General features: G+C 36.0%; 1 protein-coding gene and 1 pseudogene across 1 annotated transcript; one reads left to right on the top strand and one right to left on the bottom strand.

Moving 5' to 3' along the window:
- Positions 1-1,827: 1,827 nt before the first annotated feature.
- RO60 (Ro60, Y RNA binding protein) lies at positions 1,828-25,888 on the bottom strand. The gene is made up of 9 exons (XM_063104356.1): positions 25,750-25,888; positions 16,104-16,702; positions 12,362-12,582; positions 11,259-11,405; positions 10,859-10,996; positions 6,293-6,409; positions 5,255-5,368; positions 4,824-4,970; positions 1,828-3,327 (listed from the first exon to the last, which is right to left on the bottom strand). Exons 2-9 carry the CDS (start codon positions 16,681-16,683, stop codon positions 3,175-3,177), a joined length of 1,617 nt encoding a protein of 538 aa, XP_062960426.1. The 5' UTR covers positions 16,684-16,702; positions 25,750-25,888; the 3' UTR covers positions 1,828-3,174.
- On the top strand, positions 6,616-8,058 carry LOC134383323 (lysophospholipid acyltransferase 5-like; annotated as a pseudogene).
- Positions 25,889-26,121: the final 233 nt, after the last annotated feature.

The following is a 26,121-nucleotide window of genomic DNA, read 5'->3' as shown; positions in this document are numbered from 1 at the left end:
ACCTTCTAAAGATAGCAAAACTGAATGACATAGCTTAAATTGGCATCTACCAGTCATCTAGTAAGTAAGATAAAGCAAAAGAGGTTTCAAAGGGGTAACACTAAATTCTCTATTGTGTTCTTTTTTGGAGGTGGCTGGCCAGTACAGCAAACTGAATGCTTAACCTTCGTGTTCCAAGGCCTTGCTCTAAACTGAGCTAACTGGCCAGCCCTAACACTAAATTCTTTCATTAGCCTCATTAACATTCTCATAAAATAGTTACTAAACTAAATAATAGATTTAATAAATGAAATTTCCAAGAAACTTCAACTAATAAGAAAAGGTGGGATTATAAGATTAGTTTTTGTTTTACTAATTACAACTATTACCTGGAAATATTTACATATTATCTAGGAAATAAAGTTTATACATTTTTCTTAGGATTGTTTTTAAAAGTAGTATTTCCTCAAATATTAATGTAACAGTAATCCTAAAAGTAATTCAGAAAATAAAACTTGTTTATCACTTGAGTATATTTTATTAATAATGAGGTAAAGTTTTTATTTTTTTCTATAGAACTATGTTGAATAGCAACATAGGTTATTAAAATATTAATTGTGCTTGAGGATTAATATGAATTACAAAATTATACATGTTCACAATCTCTTTTTCTACTCCTAAAGCAATCATGTATGAGTATATACATTATTTCCTAATATCTAAATAAGATAAAAATCTTGAATAATCCTAAAGTAAGTACTGAATTATCTTGATAATCCTGTTGTCCCCTACTTGAGTTAATGAGTCCCCATGTTGTGGGGAAATGAATACTGAAATGGGAATGAAGAAGCTAATATTTCTAGGTCACAGTGCTTCAGAATCACATTCTGTCTTGGACCTCAGCTCTCTAACCAAAATTAAAAAGTTACCTTTATGTTCCTCAGGTTTCTTCCAGCTCTAAAGTTCCATGATTTGAAAGTAAATTTACCTTCTGTGGTAGTTTCTTTTAGTTTTCCTTTCTTTTTTCTTTTGGCAGCTGGTACAGGGATCTGAACCCTTGACCTTGGTGTTATAACACTCTGCTCTAACCAATTGCTGTTTCTTAAATCTTACCCTAATACATTTAATTACACCTACCTAAATACATCAAAAAGGTTACCTCTAATCTTATTTCCCTGATGGATTTAGTATTAGTTCCTAGTTATATTTGTCTAGAAGCACAACTGAAATAGTACATAACTGAAGGAAGTAAACTTTTATATTATATTCTATTTAACATTTCTATTAGGAATAAAAAGTTAGATCGTGTTATAATTTTTTAATTTCAGAAGACCTCGGGTTTACTTAAAGAATTCAAGAGCTGTTGCATAATACTACTAGGTCCTTTAAAATTTAATCCGAACATAATATCTTAATGTATCAAAAGTAGCTAATGTGAAATTCAATTCTTGACAGAGGGTTAAGAACAGAAAGCGTCAGAAGCAATGCATATTTTGGGGGTTTGGGAGGTGCTACTAGTTTTGCTACCGAAATATCTCAGGTATAAATCACAACATTTAAAAACTGCTACCAGTTGCCTTAAAGGATGGGTACATATCAAAACCAGGATGAAAATGTCAAATAAGTTTGAAAGGAACATTTTCTTATCATTCCCAGAGTCCAAATTTCCTATGAAACAAAAGAAAATATGTACACAAGTCCTCACACTACTGAGTTCTCCCTAACCCCCAAGAACATAAAAGGCTGTAACAACTTTAGAGTGACTTTTCACATAACAGAGTGAAGGGCTTTATAAAATCCCAGTAAATATTCAATTAATATTTAAAGAACAATGCATACAAATTGTTTTACGTGTAAGCTATCTTAGCATAATGAAATTATGAGCAAAGATACTGGCATCTCAACAGGTTCCTTTAATGTTAAAATCTCACAACAAAGGAGGTATGCTTGCTCTGGAAAATAATGCACTTTAATGTAATGAAAAGGACGTTTAATATACACAAATTAAAAAAATTTTTTTCTACAAACTGGTTAGTTGGTAATATGCTACTCAAAAATTGCTTTTCAAACCTGAAGAACCTAGCTTGCTTTATTATTTCTTTATACTATCAAAAAAGTTTTGCCACAAAATGAATATGGACAAAGAGATAGACCACTGACATACTTACAATTAGAAAATACCTAAAACCCACTTACAATTGACTAAAAAAAACAGTTAAAAGTAATTAAAACAATTTTTATTTTAAAATTAAGGAAAAAGTTAATCTGGTTATAGTTGAGATTTTAATTATCATACTTTCAAGATTATGAATGGGGGAGTTAAATGCTTGAAACATTTTATGTTATTTTCATTTAAGAGTAGGAAAAAAAGAAAGCATGACTACACATGGCCATGTTGTTATAATTCAAAGGAAATCATTGTCAAGTCACACCCCTCATAGTAATAAAACAGAACAAAACCAAAAAAGTAAACAAAATAGAATTCCTCTGCCAACACAAACTTTAAAGTCTCTTCTGAGGGGTTTCCATTATATTTCTGGTTAATGGTAACAGATTCTACAACGGCAAATAAAACATGAGAAATAACGTATCTTTTTTCTTGAATAAGAAAGCTGTTATTTATGTGACCTTAAAACACTCTGAATTTGTAAAACTCATTTATAATTTAATCAAATGTTCTAGTTATTTACTCCCTTGGTATAAAAGTTTACAGATGAGTTTCATATTCCATCACAGTTACATGGTCTAGTGCATTTCAGAGTATTTGGACATTATCAAAGCTGTCCTTTCCCAATGAAAACATTTAAGAAAACATTAAGCACTTCTCAAACAAGTGACATGATGTAGAACTACTTACACTTTTGGCTCTCACCTCTTTAAGTACAAATGTACTATTTACCAAAGCAAAACTGTTCAACTATTTTACAATATCTATTAAAAAGAAGTTCTCTATTAGATAGAGGACGCTACAGTATCCTGAAGCTGTTTCCCAAGAGCTAGTTTTGTAGATATAACTTTGGGCTCATCTTGTTTTTTCTTCCTATCTTTTTCTTTTTCCGTAAAGTAACTTTTCATTATACACATACTATATACCATCATCGTTCACTGGATTGAGATTAGCTGGGAAACAGCTGCATATTTTTTAGTGAGTTCACTGATGGCAATGGCCTTCTTAGATCATGCTGGTGCTTATGGTTAAATCACATCTAATGTGAAATTTCGAATTACATCCAGAGCTCCAGTATCAAAGCCACACATATCCAACATGCCTCTGTCATCTGGGTCTGCAATGGTAAAACCATTTGATGTCATTCCACAAACAATCAATTTAGCTGGAATATCCATTAGCTGTAGGAAAAAATCAAAATACATATTAAAAACCTCCAAAATAAAACACTTTAAAATCTCGCTACCACAGCTTTTTATTACAAAGTCAGTTGTTTTTGGTCAATCTTTTAAGGCCAGACTATGTGATCTTTAGAAGAATGGAAAATAAAATTGTGTTAAGAACCTGCCTGAAATTTCTAACTCTTTTGTTCTATATTTTTACTTTTCCACAGGCTGCAGAGGCACAGTACATTTTGAGCAGCCTCAGGACTTTGTACTTCTGAAACCTGTCAGGATATTCAGGGTGCCAGATATTTTTATCACCATATCAAACACTGAGACAATGTGTGTGGGGTATATTAAATAGGAGGGGTCTTAAAAAGGTTTATGGAAAGATTCAAATTATCTTTTAATTCTATTTTTCTACAAACTTTTTGAAGTACCTTCATATAAAAACATATTTGTCTGAGATTATCAACTTTTGGCCTACAACTTTGATATGTACAACACACACATGTCCCATGTAAAAACTTATTCTAATAGCCATATTTAAGGTTAAAATAAAAAGCAGTGATTGAATGTACACTGTGTCAGACACTGCAATGAACTCTTTAAATAATATAGCTAATGTAATTGTTATATCAACCGTAAAACATTAAGTACTATTACCTACTATGATGTATATCAGTTAAATAATTTGCTTAGGTCCCAGTTAGTAAAAGAGAAACATTCAGGATTTCAAAGCCAGGCAGGCTGTCTTTATTCCAAATTCTGTTCCCTCACCTGTGATTCTCAAACTTAAGCGTCAGAACCCTTGGAGGACTTGTTAAAACATAGTCCCACCCCCAGAGTTTGATTCAGCAGATGTCCAATGGGGCCTAGGTGATGCTAAGGCTATTACTGGCCTAGGTGATGCTAAGTCTATTGGCCTTAGGGAAACCACACTGCGAGAACCACTGCTCTTCATCAACAAGTTCTATTTCTACTACTAGCTGCACTGGTTGCATTTCAAGTGCTCAACAGTCCCATGTGACTAGTCACTACCCTACTGGAGAATGCAGATACAGAACATTTCTATCATTTCAGAAAGCTCACTTGGAGGGCACTGATGAGAACATAAATATGTCCATAAAACTGAGAACACATATTGTATCTTTGCTTTAGTTTTACACAGTCCTTTAACAAAACTCACAATTGATACTTATTTAAAGAGCACATTGAATCATTACAAAAATGTATAGCTAAGTAAAATAAATATTTTCATTACTACCAAAAATACTGTTTGTAAAGGACATTCTTAGTAATGTTTAACATTGGTTTAACCCTGGAAGTGGTTACAATAAACAAATATATGTGTAGCCAATACTTTTTCCTATTTCAAGTACTCCTGAGTACATAAGTGACATTGTTTTTCTATACAAAGATATAGAACTACTTTTAGTAACATTTTTTGAAAAACATAGAGAATGAGAATTGAGTACTATTTGGGTGAGAAACAATATGAGAATTTGTTTTACCTTTCGATACTCCTTCAGAGCAACAGCAGGATGGACACTTCCAGCAAAAGTCTCATTATCAGTGAATACAATGAAGACATCAGCAGCTGTGTTTGTCTTCTGAGCCCAGATCATTGGAAGAGAGCAATCAGTTCCCCCTGCTGGGATCTAACTCAGAACAAAAACATGAATAAGAACAAAATAAGGATGCCCTAGTGTCCATGATGAAATCTCTTAAATAATTAAATACTTAAAATACTACTTTTTACATTATCATTTGTTTAGTACCAATATACAGGCCTTCTCAAAGCCTGTATACTGTTTTTATTTTGTGTTTCTCATGAGAAAATCAAGACAAAACAATTTGTTCTCACAAATTAATAAATTCATGACATTACCATAAACTTATTATACAATACTTGTTTAGTAAAGTTAATAAAATAGTTTCTTACCTGACTCATAACCATTAAAACCTGTTGTAAAGTCATGTCGGTAGTAATTGGACATGGTACCATTTCATCTGAAAAAGCAACTACATAAGAATCCTTTTCTGTTCGTGTGACAACCTGAAAAATCCAATGGTTGTAATTTTCAGCAGATTTGGGGGAAAAAATACAGTATTTTGAAGTTTATACAAGTTCATCTTCAAAAGAAACACTATGATGCTTATTCTCTTTCTAAACTTATTACCGTGTTTTAAAACTATACAGTAATGGTAGTACAGATTTTGAAGTACTTTCACAAACTCTTACAAAGAAACTGGTTTCCACAACAATCCTCTGAAGCAAATAGAGCATATATTCTTCTCATTTTATTAAAAAAGAAATAAAGCCACAGAAAAGCAGCTAAGAATCTTGCCTGTGATTCACCTGCTTACTATTTAGTGACAGAAGCAGGCTAGAACTAAAATCTCCTATTATTATCAGTTCTGTCATCTTTTAACTTTTATACCATTAAATAATTTTTCGAAGCATGATCTACTTCCTCAAAAATACAACTAATATTTAATTCTGTAAAAATTAAAATTTCTATTCTCACCATTCTTTAGATATGCTTTTTCAACACACTTAAAACCCTGCTTTGGGCTGGCTGGTTGGCTCTCTTGGTTAGAGTGCAGCCTTGTAAAACCAAGGTCAAGAGTTTGGATCCCTGTACTGACCAGCCGTGGGAAAAAACAAAACAAACCAAAAAAACCCCCCACGATTTTAGGGGCTGGCTGGTTAGTGTAATTGGTTAGAACACAGTGTTGTAACACCAAGGTCAAGGGTTTGGATCCTCGCAGTGGCCAGTCACCAAACAAACCAAACAAGAACAACAAAAAAACTTTGTTTTACAAAATTGTTTACATATAAAATGATAAAAAATGTGCCGAATAAGCTGAAATGACAAAAATAAGGGAAAACATAATTCTTGATCATATCTAACTTTATAATTTTGCCCCATAAACATACAGAGTGGCAAAAATCCTAAATTGTCTTAGGTGTTCTTACCATGCACATTGCTGCAGCAACTGTACTAGCGTTGAGCACACTACCCAAAACTCTTTGGTTCATGGAAGTGCTGACATCAACAGCCAGCAAGAAACGCTTTCCAGTTGGCTCAACTGTCTAAAAAGAAAACAAAATAAAACAATCATTAAAAGCAACTGTAGAAATTATAAGTTTATAGAAATAACTGTGGAAATTATAAGATTAAATTTTTAACAAATCATATTTACTTACTTTCATTCAAAAGACTCTCTAAGATAAAAGGCCTTCTGAGTTTTGACAAGCCAATTAATTGACGACTACTGGAAAATGCTTAGCTCAGATGTTACACAGCCACTGGTAACTATGACATCAAATGGACAATGCCACACTGTGTTCTAACTTTGAAGTTGATTGGTTTGGCTATTGACTACTTTGACAGAGGGAAAGATCAGAACTCCTCGTCCTGGGCCGGCCCGTGGCTCACTCGGGAGAGTGCGGTGCTAATAACACCAAGGCCCCGGGTTCGGATCCCATATACGGATGGCCGGTTCGCTCACTGGCTGAGCGTGGTGCTGACAACACCAAGTCAAGGGTTAAGATCCCCTTACCGGTCATCTTTAAAAAAAAAAAAAAAAAAAAGAACTCCTCGTCCTCTCAGCAACAGAATATGCCATAAGGGGTGTCCCTTTCCTGCTGGAAGTTGCTGGTTTTTCCTACTTCTATGGGGCCTTCTTAGTAGGGCCCCAGTTTTCAATGAACCACTACATGAAGCTGGTGCAGGGACAGCTGACTGACACACCAGGGAAGATACCAAACAACACCATACCTGCTCTCAAGCACCTCAATCTGGGCTTTGTCTATCTGGTGGAATACACTCTGCTCAGTCCCCACATCACAGAAGACTACCCTCACCCAAGACTATGAAAACCGCCCTTTCTGGTTCTACTGCATGTATATGCTGGCTGGGACAAGTTTGTGCTGTACAACTACGTCACCTGTTGGCTGATCACAGAAAGAATGTGCATCTTGACAGGGCTGGGCTTCAATGACTTTGAAGAGGGAAAGGCAAAATGGAATTCCTGTGTCAACATGCAGGTATGTCTCTTTGAAACAACCCCCCACTTCACTGGCACCATCACCTCTTTCTACATTAACACCAAAGCCTAGGTTACTTCTTCAAATGGCCCAAGTTCCTTGGAAATAAAGAACTACTCCAGGGGGCCGACCGCATGGCGCACTCGGGAGAGTGCAGCGCTGGGAGCGCAGCGGCACTCCCGCTGCGCAGGTTCAGATCCTACATAGGGATGGCCGGTGTGCTCACTGGCTGAGCGCGGTGCAGGCGATACCAAGCCAAGGGTTGAGATCCCCTTACCGGTCATGAAAAGGACAAAAAAAAAAAAGAACTACTCCAGGGACTCTTGTTGCTATTCTTGGCCCTCTGGCATGGCCTACACTCAGGATACCTTGTCTGCTTCCACATGGAATTCCTCAATGTTACTGTGAGAAGACGGGCTGCCAGACTAATTCAAGAGAGCCCAGCCCTGAGCAAACTGGCCTCCACTGCTCTTTTACAATTCTTCTACTACTCAGTGCAACAGACCATCCGCTGGCTCTTCACGGCTTACTTGATGACTGCCTTCTGCCTCTTCATGTGGGACAAATGGCTTAAGGTATACAAATCCATCTGTCTTCTTGGCCATGTCTTCTTCTTGAGCCTACTATTCACATTGCCTTATGTTCACAAAGCAATGGTGCCAAGGAAAGAGAAGTTAAAGAAAACAGAATAATCTATTTCCCTGATGGCTTAGAGTAGGACTGGTGCAGAAACTGCTTGTCTCTCTTTTCACAGCACTCACTTACCCCAGAGTACAGAAAACAGAAAAGCCAGAGAGTTGGAAGACATGGCACTCCCAGCTGTGCCTCTGCTGCCAGCCAAGTCTTCTTTTGGGTCCAAAGGGGAAACTCTTGTGGGAGGAACAGAGGGGCCCATATCTCCCCTCTGTACTCCTCCATGCATGCTGCCTTATCTCTCCATCTCTCCCTCTTCAGCCAGGAATCTGTTGTGTTTTTCTTCTGAGAATTTATTATAATTATATATGTGCAGCTACCATGCTCCCTCCACGGAGGGGTACAAAGGTCCTACCAGCTCTACTTTTTCTACCTTGGAACTATACCAGATACAATCACTTCTGTTTGTTCAGTTAAAAAAAAGAAACATGCTTAGCTTTTACTTCAGGTAAAACAAAGGAAATAAGACGACTTATTTAGTAATTTTTTTAGTATCTTTTTTATTTCAACTTACACATTGTAATTGTACATATATTTTGATACATATATATGTTGTATAATAACTGGGTCTAGGTAGTTAATGTATCAATCACCTCATGCATTTATCACTTGTTTGTGGAGAAAACATTCAAAAGCCTCTCTTCTAGCTGTTATGAAATACAAAACTTCTTTTAACCATACTCTCTCTACTGTGCAACAGAATATCAGAACTTATACCTCTTCTCTAATTGCAATTTTGTATCTGTTGGCCAGCTCTCCCTGTTTTCCCTACCCAGGCTTCGGTAACCACTGTTCTATTCTCTGCCTTTATAATATCAACTTTTTTTTCCCCCTTTAGATTCCACATATGAGTGAGGTCATGTGTTGGCTTACTTCACTTAACAGAATGACCTCCAATCCATCCACGTTGCTGGATATCTATTTAACAATGTTATTTAAAGAACTTACCACCCTATTTTTAAATATCTTTCTTCACTGAAGTGTGGGAATTTCTAGCAAGAATTTTTTTTTATTGTGATAAAATTTAAAAAACATAAAATTTACCTTTTTATCCATTTCTAAGTGTACAATTCGGTAGCATTAAGTATACTCACAATGTTGTATAACCATCACCTCTATTTCCAGAGCTTTCTCATAATCTTAAATAGAAACTTTGTGCCAATTAAGTAGTAACTCCTTGTTTCCACCTTGCTCTAGTTCCTGGCAACTTCTACTCCACTTTCTGTCTCTATAAATTTGCCTATTCCAGATACCCAATATAATGGACTCATAATACTTGTCCTCTACGCCTGGCTTATTTCACTTAGTATAATGTTTTCAAGGTTTATCTATGTTGAAGCATGTATGAAATCTCATTCCTTTGTAAGGCTGAACAATATCCCATCATATGTATATGCCACATTTTACCCATTCATCTTTTGATGGACACTTCAGTTGTTTCACCCTTTCATGATTAATAAAATACTCAGTAAACCAGAAATAGATATGATTGATGACACTAATTAATCATAAAAAAGTGTAACTGCTGGATGGTATGGTAATTGTACATTTTAACTTTTTTTTTTTTTTTTAAAGATGACCAGTAAGGGGATCTTAACCCGTGGCCTTGTTGTTATCAGCACCACACTCTCCTGAGTAAGCCACAGGCCGGCCCCTGTAAATTTTAACCTTTTGATGCCATTGTAAATGGAAGTATTTTCTTAATTTCCTTTGGATTGTTCATTGCTACTGTATAGAAATACAACTGATTTTTTGTTTTTGACATTAAAATGTTTTACTAAAAAAAAAAAAAACTGATTTTTATGTGCTGAGTTTATATCCTCCTTGAACTATGCTGAATTTGTTAACTCCACTAGTTTTTGTTAATGGATTCTTTAGGGTTGCCTACATGTAAGATCATGGCACCTGAGGGCAGAGATAATTTATTTAGCTCCTTCCTTTCCAACCTGGATGTCTTTTATTATTTCTTTTTCTTGCCTAATTGCTAGAACTTACAGTACTATATGGAATCAAAGTGGAAAAGTGGCACTCCTTATCTTGTTCCTGATCTTAGGGGAAAAGTTTTCAGTCTTTCACTACTGAATATGATGCTATTAGCCATGTATTTTTTTTTTTAATCTATGGCCTTTATCACGTTGAGGAAGTTCATATCTATTTCTGGTTTACTGAGTGTTTTATTAATCAAAAAAGGGTGTTGAATTCTGTCAAATGCTTTTTTTGCATCAACTGAGATAATCATGTGATTTTACCATCTTCATTCTACTAATGTGATGTATTACATTGATTGGTTTTCATATGTTGAGCCATCCTTGCATGACAGTGATAAATATCACTTGGTCATGGTGTATAATTCTTTTAATTTGCTGCTAAATTTGGTTGCTAGTATTCTGTTGTATAGCAAGAAATTTTTAAAACCAAAAATTTTAACTTAAATCTTTCATATGGGATTTCCTTTCCTAAAAATTCACTTCCTGTCAAGACTGATGAGATCCATGTACCAATTAATGGAGACATAAAACACATGACCAAGTTAAAGGACTCTAAAGGAATGCACATTTTTAAATTTAGTAATTTAAAAATTATCAAAATGATCTTAGGATAATTAATTGCTGCCCAAAAGTAAGGGGAAATACTTTACTCATAAATGTACAATGTTAATTATATACCCACCTTCACATGAACTAAGGAAAAACAAATATTAAAAAATGGTTAAACTATAAATACTACTTTTAAAATGTGTTTTTACAAAAGATTTTAAGCCCCAAATTATTTGTTTTAAAACAAAAATCAAACCATTACCTTAAATGTTTTATAAAAAGAGACATCCAACGCTTTCAAAATTTCTTCATCAGGGCGCCATTTCAATTTTCCTCTGAGTCCATGACCTGACTTGTAAGTTTCTAATGCAATTAAAACATGAAATGGATGTATACGAGCCTAAAAACAAGAAAAAGACAAAAAGTAAATGTAAATTTTAAGTAATTATGTGTCTTGCTTAGATTTTGCTATTGTAGTGAATATATTTCATAAAGAAAATAAAAAAATAAGAATGTATTAACCTCCAGTGTAAGAGTTAAAATGCAATTTGAAATGATAAAAGTCTCAGAACACTTAAAGAAGGCACTGGTGGTATTTCCAAAATTTAGGAGCCAACTTTTTCAGTTAGTAGTAGTTAACTACAGGCACTGATAATGCTTACCTTTTTTAACAGTTTTTCATTACACAGTTTTTCACACACTAAAGATACTTCTGAATTTCCTGGTTCAAGCACTGAATTAGCAGTCATCTTTCCTAGATTCCTTAGTAATGCGGTAAGAGGCATTTCTTGTAATAAAGCCTTCCATACCTATTGCAATAACATAGGTAGAAATAAAACGAAGGGGAAATAAATCAGTATAACATACCTATATATCAATAAGAGTCATAATATATTCTCTAAGGCTTTCTTTTGGGGTTCAGAGTACTTTCAGAATGAAAATTTGTCTTAATTGGTCAAAGGCTTATCAAATATGCTAATTTTTTTTAAAAATTACATTTTATTTTTTTTAAATTACATTTTATTTTTTTTTGGCGGCTGGCCGGTAGGTACAGGGAACTGAACCCTTGACTTTGATGTTGCAACACCACACTCTAACCAACTGAGCTAACCAGCCAGCCCCCTCAGTCTTTATTAGAATAAGGAAGTGACGTATATTTTATGAAGAAAATGCATAGAAGACTTTTTTCTTAATAGTATATTTTCGGAGGGGAATTAACACTTACCAAATACCAACTACATCTGAGCATCATGTTAAGATATTTTAAATAAACATTAATTTCAAGATATATTTTGGTTAATTTCTCTTTTTAAAATAATTAATAAACATGAAGTTACTCAAAGTTTATCCTTTTTATACATATCATAAACTAGTCATGTTTAATCACATGCTGTAACATATAGTCTATCCCTCGATATCTGTAGAGGATTGGCTCCAGGACCTCCTGAGCTTACCAAAATCCATGGATATTCAAGTACCTGATATAAAATGGCACAGAATTTGCATATAACCTATGCACATCCTCCCATAAACTCTAAGTCATCTCTGGATTACTTATAATACCTAATACAACGTAAATGCTATGTAAATAGTTGTTACACTGTGTTGTTTATGGAATGACAAGAAAAAAAGTCTGTACATGTTCAGTACAAATGCAGTTTTTTTCCCCCAAATATTTCTGATCTCCAGTTCATTGAGTCCATTGATGTGAAACCCACGGATGCAGAACCCATACACAGGGCCGACTGTATTATAATTTACTCACCTCTTTAGATTTTAAATGATTCGTTAGAAGATGTTCCCTAACTAATCTATGTTCTTCTATTAGATGAATGACTTCCAGTTCATCTTTTGTGCGCTTCACTTTCTCTACAGCCTCCAGATACTTTAATAATTTTTCAGCCTCCACAGAAAGTGCTTTTTCCTTATACAATTCACATACTTCTTTCCAGCCCTTTGTGATATATTTGGTCACAATAGCAAGTCCTTTAACAAGATAAAGAATTGAAAAGGCATGCAGGATTATCAAGTAAAAAACAGAACATTTCCTGAGAATGCATTATATGATAGACATAACTAGATACACAGGAATTAACTCCCTTAAACTGGGTTTTGTTAAGCATGACATAACAAACACATTTAAGAAAATGGAGTGAATTAATTTTGCTTATTCCATTATTACTTTTTAAATATGAGACTTAAAAAACAGCAAAATAAAAAACCTCCTGTATCCTAAGTAACTGTATTACATAGGCTTTTTTTTTGAAACACCAGCATTAGAAACTGGTAGACAATGTCTATCTCAGGTCCACAATCTCAAACAACTCAAAGAGTACAGATCTATCTCAATACTATATTCACTTGTCCTTGTTTGTTGTTGAATAAATATAAATTTCTTAATAGCAGAGGTAAGTGGAAGAGATAAGTAGATAGGTCCATTTTATTGTTTAATAGCTGAGAAAGTATTACAGGCCAAATTAAAAAAAAATACTGTAATTTGTTTATTCTTTCTACAATTTCTTCTAATAGTAGAAAGAGCTTTGGATTGGGTGTGAGAAAATCTGGGTTCTAGCCTACATTCTGCCAATAAATGGTGATCTTTTTTTTTTTTTTTTTTTTAAATGGTGATCTTTCTAGGTCTTTTGTAAAGGTGGGAATTAAATTATCAAATTCAAATGTCCAAGAGAGAAAAGCAGATAAAGAAATGAAACAGGCCATGGTGTTATAATAAAGTTGTTAAGAGTGTGGTAAAATGAAGAGAGTATGTCTGATAAACGTATTGGCCAACTCTTGGCTTAGTGCTGCCAAAAAAAATGTACTTTCAGGAGAAGCCAAAATATGGATCTTTATGGGAAGTCTTTTGATTTTTTAAGATATTGACAAAGAAGTCATTCCCCCCCCCCTCACATAATGTATAGGCCAAAAGAAACACACTATATTGAGCCTACGTGCTATTTTTGAACTCTAACTAACATGCAGGAACTTCTAAAATATTGCAACTCTTGCAATCTTCCACATGTGGTACAAAATCATTTTAAATGATTAAATGTTTCATGTGAGAATGTTTCCTATTTTGTTTTTCCAATGAAAATAAAAATTCCTTAAAGCAATCTTACCCTACCCAGTTCTATAATTGTGCTGGCCGCAAAGTAGGTACACAAAAAATATATTATTAATTGAATCACATTTTGACTTGTTTTGCTTGTTATACACATTTCAGTGAAGGTATTATATTACTTATTCTGTAGCTTACTTGGAGTTAAAATTCTTTTCACTGAGAAGCCTACAGATCCTCTATGCCCAACATGATACTCCTATTATTAACAAGGTTTCAAGTACGAGTTCTGCCCTCAAAACTTACAATTAAAGAATCCTATGTATGGAATTAAGTTTAGGGAACATCTATTACTTCCTCATTTTACAGCCTAACAAAACAAAGTGCTGAATAATTATTTTCACAAGTTCGAAAACTAATCTGTCCAACTAGAACTAGCAATAGCTGATTAGTCCGTTACTTGCTCCACATCACCATGTAGTGTCTCAAGAAAGTTGGATGCCTGTGTACTTCTTATACTGAATCAAAGGTTTAAAAGTAAAAATAATGTTTCCTAACCATGAATAAGTTAAAAAAAAGAAACCCCCCAAAACAAAAACCATAGGTAAACCACAGGTAAATATTTTTACTAGTTTAGGTTGCAAAAGGCCTTTCTAAAATTAACACAAAACAAAAACCCATGAAGACATAGATAAGTTTGATTACATTAAAATCCCAAATTTCAAAGTGCCAGAACCACCTCCAGCCTCCCCAAATTTAAAGACAAAGAACAAAATAGGGGAAAAATGCATGTAATGTGTATGATAATAAATTATTAATTCCTGTAATGTGTATCCCAAGTTCTCAGAACAGTGTCCATACATAGTAGGTGTTCAATAAATATTTGTTGAATGAATGACCATAATCAATATTAAAAAAGAATAGTAACAAAATGGATAAAAGGGCAATGATACAATAATATAATCTACAAAAGAATACAAGTATCAGTAAGCACATGAAAAGTTAAGCATCTGTCCAAAAACACAAATTCAAAGAACAAGACAGAAATTTTTATCTATCTTATACGCAGAGATTTAAAAACACTGGCAATGGTCAGTGTTCAAATGTGGGGAAACTGGCTACTTTCATATACTGTTTGTGGATTTAACCAGCATAAAAATATTTACTCTATGCAAGCTTTTCTTCCCCCACTTCAGTATCTTTGTAAAAAACTGTAAATTACTTCACTGTCATCAATAAGAGATCAGTTAAATTAATTATAGTATATTCATACAATGGTAAATATACAACTATTTCTACTGACCTGAAAAAATAGCAATATCATACTTTTAACTGAAGCAAAAAGGTACATAAAAAAATTTTAGTAAAACATAGTAGTATATGTTTAGGAAAAATTTGGAATAATATATTCAACTTATAAAACATGTAATCTCTAATACATAAATATTTGCTGTAATTTACTGCTTAAATTTCATTTGAAATAGTATATTTATAATAAAAAATAATAAATTAAGAATTACTGAACAGAGTCTGTGTATAAAGATATCATTATTCAATATATCTGGAAAGGAGTGGGAGGGAACCAACAGTGTACTTCTACATATTAGGAACTATGTGTGCTAATTAAGTATTTTAATATACATTACTACATTTGGTCACAATAATTCTAAGGTTATTCCAATTCCCCATTTTTAACAGATGAAGGTACAAAAACTCAGAAAGATTAAGTTACCTGGCTTAAGGACAAAGTGACAGGCAAAACTGAAATTTGAGCTTGTTCAAATACACATCTGGTGCAAAAAAAATTCCACATTTTGGATATTGTGATTTTTCTGGAAATTCACACTTTAAATTATTCCTGCCCAAGAGTTGTTCTTATTTCTCTCCTAAGCAGAAGTAGTAATTACTGTAGATCCAACTAACTTCTCAAAAGTCTCTTCCCAAAGATATAGAAAAATTGCCCCTAGTTAGCATGTTCCCTGGCTCACTGCCTGGAGACAATTAACATCCTTAATTAAGTTCAGGACTATTTCAGGTAGCCTTTAGATTACATGGAACATATGTCCTATGAAGACAGGGAGCGAAAAAATGATAATGGGCAAGAGCACTACAGACTGGCTACCTGCCATCTACTGGCAAAGGGCTGTTTTGCTTACTATAACTTTCACCCTGTCCACGCTGCTATAATCACTTGGGTAAGCATTCTAATCAGCATGTGACATTTTAAGATTTAGAATATTAATCTGTAAATCTGTAATTTGACTTTTGATTATTAATGTCTGGGTTGCCCGTGATAGGCATTTAATTCCAGGTTGGCATTAAACAAACTTAATTTAGTCAATCAATGTATGTTTTGAGAATGCAAGGCTATTGCTAGAAAACATTATGTGATTGTCAAACAAAAACTATTTATTTGATATCCCCCTTCCCTCCATGAAGATCTTATACTTACCTTCACTGGAAGGTTTAAGATGTGACAATCTTAATAGATCTTTGTGAGACCAGCCATTTCTTTGTTTATATTTTGTAACTGCCAGAGCAAGGGCCATGCCACCTTTTTCATTGTACCAATCTGCGATAGCTTTCCGGAGGGCACGACCCCACATGCCACATTTCATGCTTTCCTTCAGATCTTTCTTAAACTGGATAAAAGTAAAGAGATGTGTAGGAATGCGACAAACTTCAGAAACAGCTTTAAATGCGGCTTGTTTTGTGCTTATGTCGGAACACTGGGAACAAATGGCAAGTGCAAAGAGCATAGGCTCTTGCTTTGTGGTTCTGCCTTCTTGACTAAAAGACTTTATTTCCTGTATCACTTCACATCCTCTGCCATCTTCAATCAATCTAATTAAAGCTTCAGCATTTTCAAGACCCAACTTCTGTTCTCTGATATAATAAGTTCCACCTTCAGAACCAAAACATAAGAACCGGTGTAGTCGATTCATGTCAGTGACTTGCCATACATATCCATCTTCAGAATTAGCTATCTGCTTCTCATTCAGTGGTTGCATTTGGTTTACAGATGCCTCCATTTTTTTTCTTTTAGGAAACCTATCAAAAAAAAAAAAATGTTATCACAACTAAATGGACATCATAAAATTATAAAAAGGAAAACAATATTAATCTATGCTTACTGAAACCTATTCTGACATCTTTTAATTTAAAAATATCTTTTAAGCTCAGTAAGTTTTTCTCTTAGTACAAAATCAATATAAATGTCCTAAAGAAAAATTAGAAAAGATAGAAAATACAAGGAAAAAAACACATCTGACCACCAAATGACTACTGGTAATATCTTAAGTTTTTAAGTATTTTTGTTTTGTATTCATATCTTTAGAATCTATGGAAACACAAAATCTTTCAGGCAAAAAATTAAACTAGATTATAGCTACAGTGGAATGATAATTGGAAGTAACAACTGAAGAGTCATATTTCTGAGGTACAGTGTATTGTTTCTGAGATTAAGCAAGTAGGTCAGCATGGAGCCTTGAGGCCCAGATAGAAAGAAATAAAAAGGGGGAAGGAGGGCAGCAATAGTAGCTGACATAAAGAAAGATTTTACTCCCTGAGGGATGTACAGATATTTTTGGTTGCCTATCCAACATCCATTCCTTCCCCTTCTCTTTTCTTCTTCCTGGCCATCATGTCCTTCAGAGGAGGTTAGGCCTTTCACTAGCCCCAAGGGATGAATCTTGATTGCTCTAAGCCAGTCGTTCTCAAACTCGGTGTGCATCAAAATTACTTGAAGTGCTAGAGTGCTAGAGAGTGTTAGTTAAAACAGACTGGTTCCCAGCCCCGCTTCTGCCTGTCCCCCTTGCCACGACTGGTGGCATTGGGTCAGTGTGACATGGTAAGTCTGCCGGGAATACTTTTGAGATTTTCTTCATTCTTAAAAGGGAGCTCAGGTTCTTTAAAAAAGGAATGTTTGTTTTGTGCCTTGAGACATTTTCATTTGCAAGTGATGCCTGGAGTGGTGGCAGCCATTTTGAGAATGTGAAGGGAGCCAGTTTAAGAGGACATGCCAATTGTCAGTATAAAAGGATAGCCAAAAAAACTAAAAAAACCAAAAAACAAAAAAATAAAAAATAAAAGGATAGCTAAAAAGAAAAAATTAGAAACCTTGGTCATTGATATCAGCTACATGGAACTGCTCAATTTAGAAATTTCCTATTGTGCCATAAATGTATCCTTATTGTCTAAATCATTTTTAAGTTTTGTTATTTGTAGTTGAGAGCATCCTGATTAACATCCTATTCCCTGTGCTTGCTTATAGTTAGGTCACCTGTAACTACCTTTGCCTTCCTTTCTCCTGTATCTCTAAAGCTAGCAGAACCAGCTGTCTCGCAATATCATCCCTTTTTATTTTCCTAATAGAGCAATCACAATTGTCACTACTTCATCAGTCTACCACTATTCTTACTATAATATAGCTGTTTATCCAGGTCCCTCAATCCATCCTATACCATTATAGTGCACGGGGCTTCTGCCCATAGTAAACAAAACAAAATAAAACAAAATAACAAACCCCCCACTAGCATTTACTGAATACATACTATGTGTAAGACATGAAGGAGATTTCTGTTCCATTAAAAAGACCAGAAATAGTCTTCTTTTCCTGCTCTCAGGAAATAACATTCATTTGGGGAGGCAGAATTACAAAGCAAACTGTAATTAAGTGCTGTAGAAAAAGTACTATGAGTGAGCAGGGGAAGATGAAATAATGCTGTCTCAATCCAGAAAGACTTGTGCAGAGAAGGCAAACTGAACAACTGATAAGTTTGGGGAAGGCATTCCAGGATGAGGTTCCTGAAATCCTGCCCTATGTCTTTATATTCTAGAGAAGAACTAAATGTACCTGCATAACCATAGAGACATGTTGATAGATCATAGTAGTTTAAAGAGGAACACATGGTAAAAAAAAGTTTTGTTTTGAAGATGATACATACATGAGCATGTTTATATGTTGTGAGGAAGGCTGAGGATGGACTCCTGGTGAATTTTAACAATTAAGAGCTAAGGAGAGATGGGCCTTTAAGAGGAGACAGAAAAGGACATGCACACAGTTAAAAAATCAGGACAGACTGGTATCCTGGACAAAAAGAAGGAGAATTTCAAGTAGTGAATGGCTGGTAATGTTAAACGGTCAGAGATTTTATATAAACAAAGTAAAGGCAAGAAAGTAACCACTGGGTTTAGCAAACAGCAGTGACTAGGAAAAGCAACTGTAGTAGAATGGTGCAAAAAGTAGCTTGATTACAGTGAGATCAGAAGGGTACGCAGTGAGGAAGAAACTTCACAAGTAGACTACTCTTTTATAAAAGCATAGTTATAAACTAGGAAAGGAGGTTAAGAGAGAGAGTAGGACCTAAAGGAAAAACCTTTTTCAATGGCAAGACATTGAGGTTGAGGTTCAAAGATGCAATTTGGAGAGCTGAAGACACAGTAGAGAAAGAGGATAACTGAGGGAGTGAGATTCCTGAAAGAAGTGAGACAGAATTGGCTTAGGGGCATCCAGGTTGAGATTAGCCTATTGAGAGCAAAAGAGATACCACCTTGAAGGGTGAAGGGTATGTGTGAAGACAGATTTGAAGGAAACCAAGAGATAAGGAAATTGAGGAAGTTCCCACTTGACAGGAGATCTAGAGTTCCAAAAGGTATGTGGGGAAGTTTGGTAGAGAAAGGAGCAAAGAAAGACTGGGTCTCAGAAAGGGGAACACATGGTGTGGAGATAAGTACACTGGAGAATGGAGAGCTTCACATTCTGAATGTGACAGAATGCTAAAGGGGCAGTGATCTGAATTGTGTTGGAAATATTAGTGTTGATATTCCAAATAAAACTCTAGTATACATTTGCTTATGTTAGTGCAGGCCTAGGCCTAAGGTGGTATCAGAGAAGTAATGACCATATGAGGATACTTCAAAAAGTTCATGGAAAAATACAATTATGACCATATGAGGAAACTTCAAAAAGTTCATGGAAAAATACAATTAAGGGATAATACAAATATTTCCACGAACTTCTGAAGTACCCTTGTGTTTAGTCATTAGGGACAGATTTATAGTTACTGAGTGCAGCATAGGCTGAAACTCCTGGTGAAGTGATGCCTCTTTTTATTCTTATCCTCTTTTTCATTTGGCTCTTACCTCTACCTTTCAATCCAAAAAACCCTGAGAAGATTAACAAACTTCTCAACGACTAACACCTTCATTGCCAATTCCAATAGAAAATTTTATCTCATTTTGATCTTCACATTGCATTTGACATAGTTAGCCTCTCCCTTTACTTTCACAAAAATACTCTCTGGTAGTACTTCAACCTGTCTATTCCGGCCTATTAGTTACATTTGTTAAATGAATAACACTGAAATGACATTAATGTGAGATTATTCTACGGCACCTGCTTTCCTGCATCAAGGCCCAAGCACTGGGATTTAAAGGTCCCAATCCAAACCTCAAAATCCCCTCTCCACTCAAATTCTTTTTCTTGTATTATTCATTGTAAGCACATCTAGCTACATCGTTGTTTCCCTTGAGAGCAGGGAACAAGGTCTTATTATTTTTGTATCTCTCTACTGCAGCTAGAACACCACTTTTAAGTAATTAGTCGTACAGACTTAAGGATAACTAAATAGCATTAAAGTTGATTTTCTGAACCGTCTGCCTAAGAATTATGCATGAGTGTTTTTTTCTTTCCTGTAACACATTTATTTTGAAAATAAAAGTCTCAACATGTGTAATAAAAATCTTAATACAAGTCTTTAAGATAAATTCTGTAATCAGAATAAAATAATAAATGTACTATATGCAAGTAATGGAAATGCAATCAAGAAAAATAAAAAATAAAAGTTACAAAGAGAAAGTAATGAGTTCTGATGAAAAATGTCATTTGAGAACAATATTTCTCTGTGAGTTTTTCTAATATATTCAATATGAGGTATTCAAGTACTGTAGTGGATTGAATTTTGTCCCCCCAAAACTCCCTGAAGCTTGAATTGCGTCCCCCAAGTTTTATGTATTAGAAACTTAGCCCCCACTGTGACTGTTAAGAGTGTGGGAAATCCTATTATGGTAATTGAAAGGTGGGGCCTTGAAGAGGTGATTGGATTGTAGGACCATGCTGTAGTGAATGGATTAAAAATGGTGGTCAGGGGCGTGGTTCTGAGGGCTTTAAAAGAAGAGGAGAGTCTGTCTTGCTCTCTCTGCTCCCACCATCACGCGATGGAGACCCCTAGGTCATGGTCGCCACCACCAGATGGACTTTGGACTACCCAGCCTCAGAAACTGTAAGCAATAAATTTCATTTTTCTTGATAAATCACCCAGTTCCAAGTATTTTGTTATAAGCAACAAAAAATGGACTAACACAAGTATCTTTCGTGGAGCATGCAGCAAAATGAACTTTTAAATCTAGAAAAGATACCTAAGAGACGTAATCCCTAAATATAATTCTTGTAATCACTATCATAAGAAATGAAGTTAGTTACTTATTCATAGCGATATCAATAAAATCTTCCCTTTGCATATTATGATATTAATGACAAGGACACACCCTTTTAATATTTCTGTAGCAGTTTCTGTGGTGGATAGAGCATATGCTCTATAACCATACTTTCCAGGGTACAATATAAAACAGTGGAACAGATCACATTATTAATAGCTAGGGCACCTCTCTACTTGCTTGTGTAAATTTACCAGGATCAACTTTTTAAAGTGAAAGATGAAAAACAGAATGGCAGCATGTCCCAAGCTACTTTCTTTATCACTGAGTGCTGATACACAAATTAACTTCAAATTGGCTAGGTGATATTACACTGTTTTAATAAAAATACCTTGTCTTTGTACATAGTTCCTGGTAGAGTTTCAAAAGCGCTTGGAATCTCCTGAGCAACAGAAGTGTGTCTGTCATGCTAATAAGTAGACTCACTGAAGGCTCCTAGATAGCTTTGGGATGGGGGTTTGGGCTAGCTTTGGGCCAGACCAACCTCTTGGGAAGGAGGCAGAGCTCCTGAGATTGAGTTTAATCACATGGCCAATGATTTAATCAATCATACCTATATGATAACACCGCATATAAAAACTCTGTACATAAGTGCTCAGAGGAGCTTCCAGGCCTGTGACCAAATTGATGTGCTGGAAAGGTGCTGTGCCCAGATTCTACAAGGAAGGCATGGAAGCTCTTTATCCTTTCCCTTCTCCCTGATTTGCCCTATGAGACTCTTCCATTTGGCTGTTCCTAGTTGCCTTTATAACAAAACTGTAATCTTAAGTACAGCACTTTTAGTGATTTTTGTGAGTCATTCCAGTGAATAACCAACCTTGAGAGGGCTGTGGGAAGCCCTGAATTTGTAGTTGGCAGGAGATAAGTATGTGTAGCCTGGAGACTCCACTTGCAGCTAGTGTGTGAATTAAGGGCAGTCTTACTGGAGACTTTGCCCTTTATCTTGTGGGATTTGATGCTGACTCTGGGTAATTAGTACCAGAACTGAATCGAATTGTAGGACACCTAGCTGGTGTCAGAGAACTGGTGTTAGGACACAGACACCAAAAGCACAGTGACAAAATAAAAAATTTGAAATCAAAATTTAAAACTTTTCAAAGGACACCACCAAGAAAGTGAAAAGACAACCCATGGAATAGAGAAATATTTGCAAATCACATATATGATAAGGAACTTGTATCTAGAATATATAAAGAACACTTATAACTCAATAATAAAATGATAAATAACTCAACTAAAAAATAGGCAAAGGATTTGACCAGGCATTTCTGCAAGGAAGATAAACAAATGGGCAAAGAATCTGAATAGGCATTTCTCCAAATAAGATATCAAATGGCCAATAAACACATAAAATAATGCGAACATTATTAGTCATCAGGGAAATGCAAATCAGAACCACAATGAGATACTACATTCCCATCCACTAAAATGGCTACAATCAAAAGGAAAATAATATTAAAAGTGTTTTTGAGGATTTAGAGAAATCGGGACCCTCATACACTGCTGGTGGGACTGTAAATGACGCAGCCACTTTGGAAAACAGTCTGGCAACTCCTCAAAAGGTTAAATATAGTTACCACATGACCCAGGAATTCCACTATATACCCAAGAGAAATGAAAACAGGTGTCCCAAACTTGTACATAAGTGTTCTTAAAAGCATTACTCAAAATAATCAAAAAGCGGGAACAACCCAAATATACATCAACTGATGAATGGATTAAAAAATGTGAGATATCCATACAATGAACTATTATTTGGCAATAAAAAGGGATGAAATACTGATAAGTGCTACAACATGAACAAATCTTGAGAACATTATATCAAGCAAAAGAAGCCAGTCACAAAAGGCCACATATTATATGATTCCATTTATATGAAATTTCCAGAATTGGTGAACTCAAAGAAATAAAAAGTATATTAGTGGTTGCCAGAGGATGGGAAGAGGGGTGACTGAGGAGTGACTGCTAATGAGTAAGGGATTTATTTTTGGGTGACAAAAATGTTCTGAAATTAGATGGTTGCAAAACTCTGTGAATATACTAAAAAGCATTACACTGGATACTTTAAATAGTAAATTTCATTATACGTGAATTATATCCTACACATGATCTTAGCCAAAGCCCGAGAAGTGATGTGAATTACATAAATAAAAAATTGGCTAGGTGAACTATATTTGGAAAGTTGGTTAAATAAATAAGCCTTTATTAACCCCACTTTTTTTATATTCTACTTTAGAAAACAATTTGAGATACACAGACATATACAGCAACCTAATTTCTTCTTTCCCCAACTGCTATTATCACCCTGCTCAAAGCTTAAGCTCTATTATTATCAGTGGTTTGGAAGGCAGTTGGACAGTGAGTGAGGTCAGAGCCTGCTCATCAGTTAATCCATTCCTGAACAATCAAGTGTTGTAAATCCAGATTAACAAAAAAATATATACTTAATTCTTTGGGTTGGCCTGCTCTTAAAGTACACCACTTCTAAGAAATTAATACAGCTAAAGTTGTATTAAATCTCTATAAATTAGAATTTGGAGAAGTTAAACAGATCACAATACTATTAAAAGCAGGGTCACATTTTAAATTGGTTGTGAATATTTTATACATTGCCCATTTCTTTTTTGATTTAATTTAGAATGAAAATCGGTAAACACTAGTACAACACATTGTCATAGCACTTTTTTCTGCTTCACACTGATTAGAACTACAACACATATTTCACTAGTACTATTTTTTGTAAATTTAGACATCTGAGTATCTTTTCAAAATCTTTTGGTAATTTGTTACTTGAAAATGCTACCTTTTTTTTCCAAGAAATCAAATTTTGTAGTTATTTCTTTTAAAATGAAGTCAGGGCTGGCCAGTTAGCTCAGTTTTTTAAAGCGTGGTGCTGATAACACCAAGGCCCAGGGTTCCATCCCTGTAATGGGCAGTTGCCAAAAAAACCCCCCAAAACAAAGGTGACTTATATCTACGAGAGTGCAAGACAATTGAAAAGAAACAATACTACAAAAACTGGGGCCACAAATTCAAATACCTGTATCAGGAAATGGGTGGATCAAGTCAAGTGTGATACAATAAAAAGTGGTGGGGAACTGTGGGAAACATAACAGCATGCTAGTCTGAAGGGAGCAGCCAAGTGGTTGCCATGTGGTATGGACCTAGTGTTGCCAGATATTGTCTTTTTTCTCAAAGAACCAGAAATCTTGCTTTTTTATGTGATCTCTTGGAATTAAATGTTAACATAATTAAAGGAATTTTAACCCCCCCTTTTGATTACTTCTAGCTTGTATCAAAGTCTAAATTTTCAGTTTGGTCTTTCTACAACAGGTACCACATCAAGTTGGGTATCAAATAAATTTTGGTTTTGATATATTTATTTAGCATAGAAAATATTTTCAAGTTCACAGCAAGATTACAGATTTTAAAATACCGCAAACCACTTTGGGTTCTGGTGCCAAGCATTCTAGGTATGGTTCATAAGGAAATAAGGCTAGTATACCCTGTGCATCTCAAATTTTCCAATTAAGTATCTCAAGGGCTGATACTGAACAGAAACCCCCCAATCTGAGGGCAGAGTCTCTAGACAGAAACTTCAAGACAGCTTCAAAAAAAAATTTCTTTTAAATCAACTTCATACAAATTTTGGCTTCTACTAATATTCCATAATACACTCATGCTGGTTTTAATACAAAAGCTGTTCTGTTGTTTCCCTCAGTAAAATTTACCATGTTTTTTTTGTGGCTTCACATAATAGGGCACAGTGCTCGCTAACTCCAGGGTACCGGTCACCTGTCTGAGAAGCAAGCAGTCAGAGTTTTATCCACTAGAGCATTTTTTTCTGGAAGCCAAAGGCCCTTCTTGGACAGGTAGCTTTTTTTGTTGCTGTTGTTGGCTGGTCGGTACAGGGATCCGAACCCTGAACAGGTTAAGGAGTGATGCATAAGTATGTTTACTCTTAAAGATTTTGATTTTAACACTACGGTATCCTATAAGAGAGCCTGCTGAATAAGGGCGATTTAGTGAAACTAGCCACTTTCGGTTTAACATCATACAGTCTCAGGACCATCCCAAATGTTTTTAGATTAATACACTACATTTTTTAAAGTCTCTTTTTCCCTTGAGGTATTACATCGCCTTCCACCAATCTATTATCCTCACGGACTATGGACAGCTCTTTCTCCTCTCCCTCATTATTCCCTCTAGGATAAATTCGCCTTGTCTCCCCACAAAGATCCGTCTTCCAAAGCCCGGGTTCCCAGGCGACGCCTCTCGCGGGAGGAGGAGAAAGAGGAGGAGTGAAGTAGGCCCTCTGGACGCCGGCCTGTGGGAAGCTAAGCGAGGAGGAGCAGGAGCGGTCCCGCGTTCGGGGAAGGGCCCACCCTCGGGAGTGGCCCGGCCCGGCCGAGCGAGGATGTCCCTACAGCGATGCTGGTTCTGCCACGCAGCGAAGGGAGAGCGCGGAAGCGGGACGGGGGAGAACGATGGTTTGGCGAAGTGTTTGCCTCGGCCTCAGCCGCTGGATGCAGGGTGAGAGACACGGAGGGCCGCCCAGACCGCACAAAGGGCCCCCCGGAGGCCTCCCGCAATTTCCTCACCTGTGCCGGGCGGCCGACCCTCCGGACTCAGCGCCGCCGGGAGGAGCCCTGCGAAGCGCTGGGAAACGACAAGAGGCGGCGGCGGCCTGACTGGCGGCTACGACTCCAGCTCCACCGGCGCCGGGCCTTCCGAGATCGATTCCCGGGAACGAGTCCCGCCCCTCCCCTTGGCCCCGCCCCCGCTGTAGAGTGGCGAGGATCCCGGATGTTACCTCCTTCGGCGCTCTGAATCCCCGCCCTTTCTCCTCAGGTCCCGGCCCCTTCCGAACAACCCGCTACGGGTCCTGCAAGGCCTAGGAAGAGTTTCTCTGTCTCCTGGGTGGCTAGAGCGTCCTCCCGCGCTCCGTCGCTTCAGGTTACGGCGCCCGGAGG

Source organism: Cynocephalus volans, chromosome 8 (genome assembly GCF_027409185.1).
Source record: "Cynocephalus volans isolate mCynVol1 chromosome 8, mCynVol1.pri, whole genome shotgun sequence".
Taxonomy (NCBI): domain Eukaryota; kingdom Metazoa; phylum Chordata; class Mammalia; order Dermoptera; family Cynocephalidae; genus Cynocephalus; species Cynocephalus volans.
The sequence above is the reverse complement of the archived record's forward strand: the minus strand, read 5'-3'. Positions and strand labels throughout refer to the sequence as shown.